Here is a 15,542-nt window from a genome sequence, read left to right on the forward strand (position 1 = left end):
TCATGTTGTTCTATTTTTTTGTCTTTATTTAATAATAATAATAATAATGGATTGCATTTATATAGCACTTTTCGAGACCCTCAAAGCGCTTTACAATTCCACTATTCATTCACTCTCACATTCACACACTGGTGGAGGCAGCTACAGTTGTAGCCACAGCTGCCCTGGGGCAGACTGACAGAAGCGAGGCTGCCATATTGCGCCATCGGCCCCTCTGACCATGTGCTCAGAGCGAACCTGCTCTCACCTGTGAAGACAACGCAGTCCTAGAACTGGACCTCGTAGCTCTTATGTCAACTCCAAACAAGCTGCACGACGCTGGGCTGTGAGCACAGAGTCTGTGTCTGAGCAGTGCTTTTAATTTGCTTTTTCATGTAATAAGCTGCTGCACCAAAACTAAGCAGTTAAATGTCGTTGTTTATATTAAACACTCCTATTAGCTCAGGAGGACTGTGAGGTTATGTCACCTTAGTCTTGTGTCTAAGAGCAGAGATCAGTGTCTGTGAGTGCTGTGGGAGGTGAAGTGGTTTTCCTCGACCTGCCAAAGAAGCCCCGAGGTGAAGCTTCAGAAGAAACTGGTTTGAAACTTGAAGCGCTTGATTGGTGACTTGTTAAAACTGGAAATGCTGCCTCGCTGCACAACATGCAATCAAGAAGAGTTACTGAAATGCACATGAGGTGCTTTACTGCATTACTTTAAGTATGTACTGTACAACAATCCAGCAGGAAAAACTACTTTTACAAAGAGAAACATGAAATATAAAACAATGAATATAGGTATACGTCACAAATATGACATAAAAATGATAACAAGTATTTTTTTAGTCACTTAGTAACTGTAGTGACAGAAATGTCAACAAACTCAAGTGCAACTGTAAGAACCTTTGAGACAAAGTTGTTAATGATATAATTGTTGAATACAAATTTAAATTAATAAGAGGAAAATTCAAAATTTGGGATTTACTGAATTAAAACTGTGAGAGGGAAATTTTTAAATTATCAAATCAAAAACGTCCAAAATAAAATGAAATGATTAACATTAAAGATAAAACTTTACATTTTAATGTAGAAAATCAAATCCATGTAAATAAAAACAGTGCGTGATTACAATGAAATCAATTAAAATTGATTGATTGTAATTAAAAATCGAATAATTATGAGAAGCAATCATGGATATGTCAGCTGCACAATCTCCTGTTTCACCACAACCCAAAGATGCTGTGTTGGACTGAGATCTGCTGCCGGTGGAGGCCGTTTCGTTACAGTGAACTCATCGTCATGTTCAGATGATTTGAGCTTCATGACACAGTGTGTTATCCTGCCTGACGGACCAATCAGAGGACAGATACAGTGTGGTCACTACTCAGGTAGGCAAACAATGGTCAGCTGGGCCTACGTGACCAAAGAGTGCCAAGAAAATATCTCCCACACCATTACATCACCAGCAGCCTGATGCACTGATACAAAGCAAGATAGATGCTTTCATGCAGTTTAGGCCAAATTCTGACTCTAACATCTAAACAATACAGCAACAATAGAGCTGCTGTAGCTCGTGCACTTCAAGGTTCACCGTGCTCTACCCTCACAGATGCTCTTCTGCATACCATGCTTGTAACAAGTAGTTATTTGAGCTACTTTTGCCTTCACCTCAAAGCAGTCTGGCCTTTTCCCTCTGACCTCTGACATCAACGAGTCGTTTCACCTGGATATTTTCTTTTCTATAAACCCTGGAGATGGGTGTGCGGTAAAATCTCAGCAGTAGCCCATCTGGCAACTATGCCACATTCAAAGTCAGTTGAATCACCAGTGTTACTCATTCTGATGCTCAGTTTGAAGGTACAGGAAGCAGATACAAAGAAAACATGAAGAATTAATCAAACATGATGTTTTTGTTGGAGTACCAGCAGAATAAAGAAGCAGAGAGGAAATTATTTGATTAACAAAATTTTCTCCCAAAGTCAAAAACCAACAGACTTAAAAATTCCTTTGTCCCACACGCCATCAGACTGTTTAACTCCTCACTGGAGGGGAGAGGGAGGAGAAACAGGACAAGGGAGGGCGGGAACAACTGAGTTGTAGGTGCTTTTCTACACTGTGCAATATTTGCAATATTTGTTTTTTGTTTTGTCTGTTTTTCTTATATTTGACTGTGCAATAATCACTGTGCAATATACTCACTCAAATGAGCAATCCTATTTATCCATATTGTATATTCTGTATCTATATATGTGTATATATGGTGTATTTATGCTTATATCCTTACTCTCATTCCCCTTAATGTATCTGTAACATGCAACTTCTTTCGGTGCTTTGCTACTGGAAACTGAATTTCCAGGAGGAACCCACCCGAATCGAATCGAATCGAATCTAACAGTTTAACTGTTTTTTGATTGATCAGGTTTCTTATTAAATAAATAAAGTCATTTTAGTTTTTATTTTAAAAATCATACAGTAAATTAAAATCCAAAACAGCAGACTGCAGTTCATAAAGGTAATCTTTACCCGTATGTGTGTTCGTTCATTGGATAAACGTCTCCTCCATGTTTGACCAGGAGGTGGCGCTGAACACTCAAACCATCTGACAGGCGAGGTCCCACCAGCAGCCAATAGGAATGCTCCCTGCTAAACCTGGAGGATTGTTCGTCTGTTGGTAGAGGAGGAGAGAAGGATGTCTCACTCTGACAGTTTCTCTGGAGCTCCTGGTGTCGGGCAGTTTGTGGTCCTCCCTTCCCGCGCCCCGTTTTCTCCCACAGCGTGAGACCTCCTGCTCGCCGCTCCTGTCTCTGCAGCTGTAGTCTCTTCAGTTCCTGGACACCTCACATATTACACGAAGTATTTTTCTCCTCCTGATGATCCCGGTGGGTCCTCCGGTTGTTCCTCCGCAGCCTCCTCTCTCCTCCAGCCCAGTATTTGTCGGACGGCCCCGGCGCTTTAGGCCGCGCAGTACGTCGCGGAACGGGAGCTCCGGTGGGGTCTAAACTGAGAGCGGGGCTAGCTGGTGGGCTAACGGAGTGTTAGCCGAGCAGGCAGCGGTGTAAGGGCTCGGTTCGCAGGGCAGCACAGGGAGCGCAGCATGGCCGTGGGGGACCTCAGCAAGACGGGAGAGGAGAAGACAGCGACCCGCGGTCAGAGTGAAGGTGAGCAGTCCTCGGAGGGAGAGCCGAGAGCTGGGATAACTTCACACGGCCCTCACGGCTCCGAGCCTGGGTCAGTGGGTGAATAAGACTCGGAGGGATGGAGAGTTTAAAACAATGAAATTGAACTTAACATAAATTAAATATAATAAAGTTTCTCGGTCTGTTTTAGCAGAGTGGTGGAAGCAAGCTAACTACCTGCTAAGCCAACCAGAGTAAACAGACTTAACGACGACTTGAAACTAGTTAACCAGAAAGATTAAACTGTGTGCTAGCTAGCTAATGGCGATAGTCAGGTGTTTATTAAATAAAACTTTAGGTGATTTTAAACGAGTGAAAAACAGCAGCCTCAGCAGGTAGCGGCTAACTCAGCAGCTAACTAGTCCGTGTCTGTTAATGGGCTCTTGCCTGGCTGCTAACGCTAACACACTGCCATGATCAAGGTGCAGTGTGAAGGTGTGTTAGTGAGCGACGGCTGGTGACGTGGACTTTGAGTCCAGCGGAGTTTGTGGTTTACACACACACACACACACACACACACGGCACACCTCTGCAGAGAACACACACTCCATTGTGCTCACCCCCCTCCCCCTTAGTGTGTGCGCGTGTGTGTGTGCGTGCATGGCCTCGCAGGCCGGGCCAGCCACGGAGACCTCAGAGCCAGGTGCACTCAGGTAGAAACTTCCAGACACACCCTTGGAATAGCAGAGAACCCGTTCTAGCTGTTAAACGGCTCCGAATTGTTTAAAAATGTTGACAAACGTCACACCTTTGGCACACCTGAGTGGCTTCACATACATTAGGACAAGAAATAGACACAGCATGCAAACAGCCACCAGAAGAAGTTCCAAGGAGGAAAAACTGGTCTACTGTTCCATACTTCCACAACAGACGTATGTTCCCACTGGGCCCCTGTGGTTTTACCGGTCTGCATGAAGCTGACATATTCATTACTGCATACACAGAAAAGCAAACAGCTGTGTGATGCTCTTGTTGAGTCTATGCCATGAAGAATTAAGTCAGGTATGAATGTAAACAGGGGTATTAGCAACATGTGCTTAATAAAAAAAAAAAAAAACCTGTGCTCTTGGTAACGAAGCCTGCTGGGCGTGCAGACATGAGTGAAAGCTCACACTGTCGAGTCCTGCACCACCAACACCACCACTTTCCTTCAGTGTCCCTCAACAAGGTGAAGGTGATGCTGCCTTCCTCCTCGGCTGTTTCCCATGGCCATCTAACGGACCGCATTGGACCATTTGATGGGCCGGTTTTGGCCCCCATGCTGCATGTTTGACACCCCTACAGTACAGTGTTAAAGTTGCTTTCAGATGGAAGTAAAAGATAAGAAAGCTGCTCCTGAGAATCAAGTGAGTGTATTACTGATGGATTAAAAACTTTGCACTGAGGTTTAATTTTCCATTAATGGTAAGCCAATCAGTCAGCCGCATCGTGGCCTGTGGATGCTAAACATGCATCGTGTTAGGCCTGCAGCATATGTTGCCATGGTGATATACCACGCTTATTTTATTTAATGGTTTATTAGTTCATTTCATTTGTTCGGTCCACTCAAGTTCTGTTTGGTTTCTTTGTGGCCCACAAAATACCCCTGATGCAGTCACGTCATCCTAAAGCGGAGCACCTAGACTTTGCTGCTCTTTTGTAAAATCTCTTCCTCGTATGAAAACTGTGGTGAGCCTTATGGTGAGCTCTTGTCCTGTAGTTAACAGACGGTTGAAGTACATCAGCCTGGCTGTCCTCGTGGTCCAGAATGCATCGCTCATCCTCAGCATCCGGTACGTCCGCACGTTGCCAGGCGACCGCTTCTTCACCACGTCGGCCGTGGTGATGGCGGAGGTCCTGAAGGTCCTGACGTGTCTGGTCATCATCCTACTGCAGAAGAGACGTGAGTAAATCCTACTGAGCTGCTTTCTTGGCTGTGGAGTTAGAAGAGTTAGTTGTAGCCTCGCAGGCTTTTGTAGCTGTTCTTGTTTGAAAAAACTGCATCAATTGATTAACTGATCAAAAATACTTAAAAAGATATAATTGATTAATCATCTTAAGGAACTTAAGACATTTTATTCCTGAACTGTACATGCCGAGCTTCTCTTTGCAGTGTTTGATAGACAAAAGAATTAATTTATTTTAGGAGATGATATGAAAATGAGTTACTTGGTTAATTACAGGAATATTCTTTGCTTGTAGCAGTGAGGGACGGCTTTAAATTCAAATAGTGATTTGATTTGGGTGGAGTTAAAACAGCCCTGACCAACAAAGCAGCAGCTTCCTCCTGTTCTAATTATTCATGCTAAATAAATACTCCAAAAAACTAGTATTTCTATTTAAAAACTAACAAGGGCAATTATTTACATTTCATTATGTTTAACCCCAGTTTGGGTATAAGATGCAAAGCAGCCTCCTAACACTAGGGGGCAGCACCCCATCCCTCAATTTTGGGCTACTTACTCGAGCATGGCTTACTTTTTATTGCTGTGATCATAGACCTGAGCTGCTTTGGAGGCTACGATCAAAGATCAGCAGGCACAAAACCAGCCTTTAGCTCCGCCCCTTTCTCTCTGCAGTAAACGTGAAGGAGACGGTGTACTTCCTGATCGACGTCATCGTGGTTCAGTACAAAGACACTCTGAAGCTCGCCGTTCCTTCTCTCATCTACACTCTGCAGAACAACCTGCAGTACGTGGCCATCTCCAACCTGCCGGCCGCCACCTTCCAGGTCAGACCGCGTTCACAGAGAAGGCGCTCGAACCCGCCTCGTCTCTGCATGTCTGTTCTTATCGAAACAGCCGGGTGATTAACGGGTTTGTCGATTGACCGAAACATTTGGCATCTTTTTATAAACTGAAAGGTTTAATCAAACCAATAACGGTGTTCTGGATCTGTTCTGTCATTTGATTCTAGTAGGACATAATCAATATTTCAACAGGAATGAAACTTCTAATACTAATTTTATTTTATACTGTTCATATTTTTGGCATTTTTCAGATATTTTAGGAGCAATTTTCTTTACACGTTATTATCTTGAGCTGCCAAGTTCTTTAATAACTTGTAAAACTTTTAATGCACAGACTTACAGACACTGAGATTTAATAAATGCTTCAGATCTGTGTACATTCGATTAAACACAGTTAAATGGTGACTTCCTTTCCGTCCCTCAGGTGACCTACCAGCTGAAGATCCTCACCACGGCTCTGTTCAGCGTGCTCATGCTCAGGAAGTCTCTGTCCAGAGTTCAGTGGATTTCTCTGCTGCTGCTGTTTGCCGGCGTCGCCATCGTGCAGGTGAGCTACCGCCACCTGCCGTTCCCCAGAAGCCCTGAAATTTAAGTTAACAAATCAGGCGGCTGCTTTGTGTAGCCACAGTTCACAGAGAGGTTTAAGAGTAAGCGTCTCTGCGGTTTCTGTGGCTCCAACTTTTAATGCTGAAATGAGCTGCTGCGTTTGTGGCGTAGGTGAGGTGGCAGAGGGGGCAGAAAAATGCGGTGGGAGGTGAATAAACAGGGATGGGCGTAGTTAAGCTCTTCAGTCGTAATTGTGTGGGAACCTTTCAGGGACGATGTTCCCCGTAAACATGAAGCCCGGCTCGAACGCTGACGCATTGATCATCTCTCTGCAGGTGCAGCAGGAGGGCAACAAAGAGGCGTCGGTGAAGGACACCTCCACTCAGAACTACACCGTGGGCTTGGTTGCCGTGGTGATCAGCTGCTTGTCGTCGGGATTTGCCGGCGTATACTTTGAGAAGATCCTGAAGGGCAGCTCCGCCTCCGTGTGGGTGAGGAATGTGCAGCTGGGAATCTTTGGCATGGTGCTCGGCCTGCTGGGACTGTGGTGGAATGATGGCGCCGCCGTTGCCGAGCGTGGCTTCCTGTTTGGGTACACCAGCATGGTATGGTGCGTCATCTTCAACCAGGCGTTCGGTGGGCTGCTGGTGGCCCTGGTGGTGAAGTACGCCGACAACATCCTCAAGGGCTTCGCCACCTCCTTCTCCATCATCGTCTCCACGGTGACGTCCATCTACCTGTTCGGCTTCCATGTGGACGTACTCTTCACTGCAGGGGCGGGGCTTGTCATCGGTGCAGTCTACATGTACAGCCTCCCCAAAGCGCCTGCCGGCTCGGCGTCCGCAAGCTCCTCCTCCTCCTCATCTTCCACGTCCGAGAAGACGGACATAGACGCAGAGATGGAGGCGTTTCTGCCAAAGTCAGTGCTGGTGAAGTGATTCCTGTTTCTCTCTGCTCTCTCTCTTTCGGGCATCTCACTTCCTGTGTGCTCTTGGCGGGGTCAAAGGTCAAACTGGGCATCTATCAGAAAGAAAGAGGTTCATCTGCTGCTCACTCACCTGCTTCCTCACCCCTCTGATGGCCTCCCGAGTCATCCTCCTCCTGACGTCCTGCTCGCCTTTTCCACACCTCCTCCTGAGCTCAGCCTTCCCTCCTGGCCTCCTTCTTTCCTTCACCTCCTAACCTCCTCGCCTCATCTGGACTATAGGATACTGCGCTTTCTTCTCCCCCTTCCTTCTCCTTTCTCTGCACCCCTGAACAAAAAACACAGACCTCCTTGCTTCCTTTCTCCTCCTCCAGTAATGTAAAGGAGGAGAAGATGGCCTCCTCAGACCTAAAAACTAAACCACATGCATTGTGATGCAGAGGAGAGCTGCTCCCTCCTGTATCGTCCTCCTTTTTGGAGGATGAGAGGGTGAGGAAGGTTTGGGTTTTTACCCCTCTCTCCCTCTCTTCTATCCTGCTTTTTCCTCCTAATCACTAATCTCTCCTCTCTCCTCCTCAGAGCTCAGGGAGGCGTGTCTCCTCCCTCTGCTGTCCACATCACAACCTAACTGCTCAAAGCACAACGGCAGCAAGAGGAAGAGGAGGAGGAGGAGGATGAGGAAGGAGCCGCAGAGTGTCAGAAACCCTCACCACCCTCAGTCTGTTTTCTCCTCCGCGGCGTCTCGCCAGCTCTGCCTTAAAACTCTTTAGTAAATGAAAAGAGAATCGCCTTACGCTGAATATCGATCATATGTTGATTATTGTTGTTGCTGGTGGAGGACAACGGCAACCGTAGTCTGATGGAAAGTTTTCACTGTGCAGCCCCCGTACATTTAAAGTGTCCTGTTTAAATTCCACCTTAAAACAGGAAAAAGGGACGGTTTCTATGGGAGCCCGAAGTGTAACTTTGAATAAGTAATTTACATGTTTGTATACAAAATGTACAAAGTAGCTTGAAGTGATGTAAGAACTTTTAAAATTCAATACACATTTTTAACCTAAAGGAAGTTCAGTGAAAATCACAACAATTTAAAATAAAAACGCAGCATTTGTAAATAAAAGTCACAGAAATGGAAGCAGAATCGGAAAGTTAAAATTGAGAAAGATAAAGTGATAAAAGTGTCATTATGAAATGCAAGGAAGACAAAACTACAACATTTAATTAAATTCAATCAAAAGGTACATTAAAAATTCAACGTTTTGAAAGTTGAAAGTTATTTAGTCTTATTTTATTGTTCTGCAATAATCAGAAATGAACTAAAGTCATTTATCTGGGCTGTAATGAGCTTTTGGCTCATTTGTAATCGTGTGTTGACTAAAAAAGCTAAATATGTGGAGAAATCATAGTAATGAAGACTAAAACCCTAAATAACTCTCTGCTTTTGTTAAAACCTGCTTCCTTTTTTGTCTTTAATTCCCAAATTGCACAAATTACCGCCCTTTCCTTTTCTCGGCTGCACAGTGAAAACCTCCGGGGTAAATCGTTGCTCCTCCGGGTGCGTCTCCGCTGAGGGACTGTTTGTGTTGGTGCCTTTTCTCCTCATCTGTACAGAAGCCATACGACTGTGTTGGTGTAAAGTTTGCGGTGTACAGTTACGGGACTGTCCGGGAGGCTTTGCTTTATCTGCAGCTCCCGTGTCGGCGGGGAATGTGCTCGTTGATTGGAGCACCTTTAAACTACGATCATAACGTGATGTTTGTTTGTTTTCGCCAAAATGTCCTGCCGCAGGCGTCTTGTTGAAGTAGGCGTCCTGCGGTGGCGTCCTGAATGTTTTTTCTGCTCCTGTTTGTCTCGATCATGTCGAGGCGGTTGTGGGTTTTTTATCTTTGTGTGTGTGTCTGAGCTGCTTCTCGGTGTTTACGTCGTTCAGCTTTGGGAGGAGAGGTTGAGTCGTTTTGGTCTCCTGATCTCTGCAGCAGGTTAAGATTCTGTGATTACAGCAAGTTTTGTTTTTCCTCACATCCACCACCGTTGCCGTGTAGCAGTTTGCCTCTGTTGTTGTTCATTTAAATCCTGCCAGCACTTGACGTAACCCCGTCTCTTCACGCTGGCTTGTTTGAGCCCTCGATTGGACTGATCGGTCCGTTAACACTCTCCGTTATCAGCCAATTACATTAGCCATCAAAACATCTGTGTGGAGAAAAGAAAAAGCTCTAAATTAAGAAGGAGCTGGAAGGAAAGCTAGCTGCTCCATCTTTAAAGTCTTTATACAGGCACAGCATTTACTGAACTACATTTCATTTAAAGCAGTTTACAGGTTATTATTGAAAATATAAATCTACTAATAAATTCTACTAAAATCTTGTTGATTAAGCAGCTTAGCATAAGTTTCCGTGTGAAGTGAGATGGTCTGCACTTCAGGCTCTTGTAACTGCAGCTCGTGACAAACTGCAAGAACTGTTACTGATGCTTATATGAAGCGCTATTCACTATAACTGTTTCAGGCTCCACAACACACTATACATGTATGCAGTGGGATGTGGTTATGGATGGAGATGATTGAAAGTTGCTGCTCTCATGAGTCGGCAGCGGAGTCATGTTAACACCACCCACCACCAGTTTGGGCTGCAGCAGCGCCCCATTGCTCTCTCTGTGCAGCAGGAAGTGGATACAAAGGGGAAAGAGAGACGGATGCTAGCATGCGTGGTTCTGTCACGCTCGGTTGTGTCAGAGTAAACACGTATAACCAAATGAGACGTTTGGCAGGCCTGTGGATGCTAACCTGCCTGAGGGGAAGGTGCACTCTGCACATTAATCTGGCTTCGTGTGTGTGGTGTTAAAGTGCCACACATTAACGTCTTGGATTTGTTGTGCGTTCCTCGCAGCAGATCTGTAAAAGCTTCTTACTTAAAAAGGTTTTTTTTCCCCAGTGGAATATTTTTCTTGAAAATGTTGCCAGTTTACACTAAAGAAGTTACAGTTCTCCTCACATACAGTTAAACATAAACCACTGATGTGTAAAGATGACAAACTCGCAAATACAAGTTCACTAACTGAACCTCTGATGTTTTTATTGTGTCAGAAAAAACCCCTCAATTAAACCTAAAGTGGGATAAATGTAGCTCACAGTCTGAATATTAGGAGCTCGATCATTTCACGGGAAACTGACCTGAGGACGGAGAAACGCGGAGACACAAACACGAAGCCACATCTCCCAAAGCATAAAAATGAACTTTAATTATTTTTCCGATTTCTTCTCATGATGATTGAAGGCTCTTTTTCTGTTTCCAGTGTGAGATTATCAAAATCAAACTGTGAAGGGACAAAAAAACGTTTATTTTCAGTTTTTGTAAAACAAGCAAACAAAAAACCTCCAGCTGACACTTTTTCTCTGGAAGTCTGAAATTAATATCTATCATACATAATAATATATAAGCTGTTTTTATTTAATGTGGGAATCTTTGGGGTGGTGGTGAATGAAAGGAAGAGGAAACCCAGCAGGAAGCTTCAGATTTCAGCCAGAAGAAGCTTTTTGTTCTAAGCTCTTCTTAATGACATAAATTTCTAGTGAAAATGAGTCCTTTGAGTTCTGTGCGTCTAATAAAGGATCATTTCTGCACTTATTAAATGTTATGAATTGATCGTTGTAGATGATCATTTTAATCTCAAACTGACATTAAAATGTCTTTATGTAGATATCAGCTGATTTATATCAGAGGAATTATGATGGGATGTTTATTTTTCATTAAACATCACATCATAAACTTTACATCTTTTTTTTTTTTCAATGTTTTCTTGTGAAAATATAAACTTGAATCCCAATTTTCTCTCTTGCAGTGGCTTTTTCCACCTTTTTAGAATAACAAGACAACATTGATTCTTCTTTATTCACTCGAGGTAGAAACGGTGATAAACATCTACTTCTGCTCTGTAAAATAATCCTGTCACATCTTACAGATTCACAGAAAAATTACTTGTTTGTTCCTCTTTACGTTTACTTTACCTTATTTTTTATCTACATTAAAAACTAAAATATTGCAAATTATATAAAATAAATTTTATATAGAAAATGATATTGACACAGGCTGATATCACTTTAATTACATGAAAATCCATATTCATTTTATTTGATTTTTTTCAGCACAGGCTGAAACGCAGATACTCCAAAGTCAGTTTCCAGGTTTTCTCTCCGCTGACGCTCTGCAGCGCCTCCTGCTGGCGGTTTTAAACCACATCCTCGGATCAGATCCTGCTGCGGTTGTTTCCCGAGGTTGGTTTGTCCTCGGTGGAGATCTGCCTGCAGGATCGGGTTTAGTTTCCTCTTCCTGTTGGTTTGAGTTTGTGTGAAATCTGTGTGAGCTGGTTTCATCTCTGATCTGTTTGCACTTGATTGTTGATTTGTATCAATGCCTCTGAATTTGTAAATACTTCCTTTGGTAAAAGTTTTATATAAATGAAGACATGGACTAAAAACTGTGCGGTTTGTCTTAATTTAAAGATCAGTGATAGTGAACGACACACAGTGTCTGCTCTCAGGTTCGAGAGAGATGATTTCTGACAGTATTCGGAAAACTTCGGGAAAAATCTGGGAAATTAGAAGATACAATCATGGAGGAAAAAAGTCTGGACTTCACAAGTCTTTGACCCTCTGTGGGAGTCGGCAGGTAAGGTGTGATATTCCAGCCTTTTATTCCAAATATGGAGACTTTAGTCTTCTTTCTCCCAGTTTTCTCCCAACAGTGCTCCCGATACTCCAGTTAGGAGAACGATTAGTGTTCGGTCTTCTGGAAATCCTCCTCTGTATAAAGTAACCCAGCTCTGTCAGAGAGAGAGAACAGAGCGCAGGGAAAATATGAGAGGCTGGTTTAAACCAACAACACTGTATTTAAACATAAATATTAATATAGAAATATTTGTGATAAGTTTTGAGTTGTTTTTTTAATTTATGAAAACCTGGTAAAATTGTGAAAAGAACATTTTAAATCTGTCTAATTTATTACTTTTGGATATTTTGAGGGTTTTTACAGCTTACATTTTTTTAAAAAACTTTATTTTTTATACATAATATAACGTTATAAAAGTTCTCAGAAGTGATCACTGTCTTTATGTGGACATGTGGGGGAATCGGTCCTCAGGTTTAGTTAGATCCACGAAACTTTAACAGGCTAAAGAATTTTGTTCGTCCTTCAGTAAAATGATTTTTTCCGGTAGCGCTAAAAACACCGACTGTAGGCAGATAAGTGACGGTTTTTTAAACGCTTATGGTTAAAGCCACCTGTAACAGTACTGTTGTGTAACTGTAACTTATTTTACCTGTAATTAGTTTTACGTACACTGACCCAGAGACTAAGTTACATGTAAAGAAAACTAACTCATTTGTAGTTGAAACGACTTTGAGATGGTCTGATCTTTCTGACATGGTGTGCGATCCCGCTGGAAGCAGCCATCTAAAGATGGAGCACTGTGGCCGTAAAGGGATGGAGATGGTCAGCAGCAGTGCTCGGGCAGACTGGGGGATGTTTGTGCGGGAAAATCCAGCAGATCATCAGATTCTTAGAAATACTCAGATCAGCTGGTCTGGCACAGAGTCATGTACTTCCCCTTTCTTCTTCACTCTGATGCTCAGTTTGAACTTGAGCGGGTCGTGTTGATCATGTTGATGTTCGACAGTTTGAAGCCCGAGTTCTTGGCTCATAGAGATTTCTTTTATATACTTTTATGTAATTACTAGAAACTTTGACCATATTTCATATGAATCTCCAAAAGTTGATTCTGTTCATCTGGACGTAGCGTCTGTGAGCTACGTCCAGATGAACAGAATCAACTTTTGGAGATTTACTTACCTGGATGATTGAGCATCCAGGGATTTAATGTGAGCATTCAACAGAAAACAAGGTCAAACACGAGTCCTCATTGAGTAAAGCTTAAATACTGCAGTGCCCCTGTGATGTAATGAAAAGAAGATTTGAAACATTCAGCGTGTGTTGTAGCAGCCAGGGTGATGTCTTTATCTAACCACCTCCTCCTCCTCCTCCTCCTCCTCCTCCTCCTCCTCCTCCTCCTCTTCTATCTGTTCTGTAGGTGTCCAGGTAAAGAGAAAGGATCCTGAGATGGACCCCTGCCACCACCTGCCTGCTGAGATCCACACATTTCCGAGTACCCCCACTTTCACTCAGAACCACAGCACTCCTCCTGCATCTGCTGCACTAAAGCTAAAGTACTGTAGTCACAAATATTCCTCTCATAGTTTTCAGCTGCTTCTCATAAAGAAAACACTCCAGTGTGCACCATTAGGTGATTATTTGCCTTTAACACAACAAGCACACTCCAACAGCCGATAATGAACAACACACCTGTGGGTTGTTACGCTGTGACACTCATCCATATTTTTTATTCAGCCTTTTAAAGATGTCAGGAGCCAAAGAATAAAACTGAGTTGATGGACTGAATCAAAATGAATTCATTTCAAAAGTAAAGTCAAAAAACAAACAAACCCAAAAACATTTCCTCCAGGAAAGAAAAATATAGAAAAACCTATTTAAAAAAAATCTAAAGGGAACATTATGACACTAAATCAAAAATATTAAATACTAATACTAAATAAACACTAACACAATTTTTTTTTTTTGTAAAGAAAAACCTTTATTTTTTAAATAAAGCGGTCTATGTCATTTCAAAATAAAATCATTTGTCATTAAATCTGACAAATTTTTATTTTTTGTATTTTATTAAGTCAATTTTTTTGTAGTATATAAATTTAATAAAGAATAAGTTTAATATTGGTGATTTCAAAACTGATGACTGAATATTTAGTTTATTTTAACTTGAAAAATCATCAAAGTTCTTTTAGAATAAAATATTATATAAAAAAACACAAAGATACAGGATATGAAGGAACAACATAAAACAAAATGTTATACTTGAATGACTGATTAGGGATTAATTCAGGCTTCGGGTACTGAGGGGAGCTGAATGGTTTGTAATGACCACGTTTGTTTGATCGTGACCAAAGGAATCGTTTTTTGGATGCGTTGGAAAGTTTCAGCTGATCGAAGCATAAGAACTAAAAACGTTTCCTGTACGCTCGGTTTGCACCGACTCGCAGTGATCGTCTGATAAAACAGGAAAGATGAGTTAAAAAAGCAGCTCATAGATGGAAGAGAAAACCATTTCTCTTAAATCAGATGCCAACATGAAACACTAAACACTCCTGGTAACCGCGAGAACGTCATCAACACGTCAAACGTCTTTTTGAAGTCGCTGATGTTCATGCACAGAGCGCCTCTCTGACTCCTTTTCATTGAATGTTGCTGAGGATTTCTACGAAAAGTGCCTTTAAGTGACCGTTTACAGCGTTTCCTCCTCAGCGTGCGACAGTATTTTATGCTTAACAACTGAAAGTTCGACATGTTGTAATCGTATTCGACTCTGTGCCTTAAAGATTTCTCTTTTTTCTGAGATGTTAAAGGAGACCTGTTCTGCTTTTTTCCTTATTTCATGTCATTTTAAATCCAAATGCCACATGCCGAAGTCCTCTACGCCGCAACACTTCGTTTTTTAACAGGAAGTGCACCTCACACATTCTTAGTCCTTCCTCTCAATAGGCTCCCTGACGTTGACCAATCAGGAGAAACCAAGCTTCTTGGGTTTTTCAAACACAAAATGAGCTGAGTGGGCAGTGTAATGCAAAGATGAATTATTTTATGTGAATCATGCAAAGCTACTCTGATAGAGTTCCAGAATAAAAGCTGGAAATAAGCTGAACAGGTCCTCTTAGAGAGAGATCTGAAACTCTTGAGGCCATTAGTTTGAATTCTGTGAAGTGTTTTCATACTAACTGATGTTTCCATTTTTTTAAGATATGACAGAGAAATGTTTAAAAAAAAATCTTTGTGAAATTAAACTGATGAAAACGTTCAGTGCCTTTTCATTTCTTATTCAAGAAAAAATCGATGATGTGTTTTTAAAGGTCACAGTTTTATAGACAGGCCCAGTGTTTTTTTTAGAGGCTCAGAAATATTTGGGAAAGTCTCGAAGCCTCCACCCTGGAGATGCAGTGGTTTGATCAGATCGTGAGCCATGTCTCTTATTCTCCGTACTTTCCTTGTTTTCATTCATTTCATTCATCCACAGATTTTTTTTCCAGAGCTGTGCCGACTCGTTAAAATGTTTTTCTGGGATGTTTGTT

The 15,542-nt window shown here is 42.3% G+C and overlaps 1 protein-coding gene across 2 annotated transcripts; it reads left to right on the forward strand.

Annotated features, from left to right (window-relative positions):
- The first annotated feature begins 2,731 nt into the window (after nucleotides 1-2,731).
- slc35a2 (solute carrier family 35 member 2) lies at nucleotides 2,732-15,244 on the forward strand. 2 transcript variants are annotated; one of them, XM_085393458.1, is made up of 6 exons: nucleotides 2,732-3,137; nucleotides 4,855-5,037; nucleotides 5,714-5,865; nucleotides 6,308-6,430; nucleotides 6,765-7,348; nucleotides 13,436-15,244. In XM_085393458.1, the coding sequence occupies exons 1-6, from the start codon at nucleotides 3,074-3,076 to the stop codon at nucleotides 13,461-13,463; spliced, it is 1,134 nt and encodes a 377-aa protein (XP_085249584.1). In that variant the 5' UTR covers nucleotides 2,732-3,073; the 3' UTR covers nucleotides 13,464-15,244. The 2 variants fall into 2 exon arrangements, with proteins under 2 accessions (XP_085249584.1, XP_085249583.1); XM_085393457.1 differs by lacking the exon at nucleotides 13,436-15,244 and adding an exon at nucleotides 7,934-9,368 and having other exon boundaries at nucleotides 2,737-3,137.
- The last annotated feature ends 298 nt before the right edge of the window (nucleotides 15,245-15,542 follow it).

Source organism: Rhamphochromis longiceps, linkage group LG20, assembly GCF_057381845.1.
Source record: "Rhamphochromis longiceps isolate RC_006_pf linkage group LG20, R_longiceps_female_GT1.1, whole genome shotgun sequence".
NCBI classification, from domain to species: Eukaryota; Metazoa; Chordata; class Actinopteri; order Cichliformes; family Cichlidae; genus Rhamphochromis; species Rhamphochromis longiceps.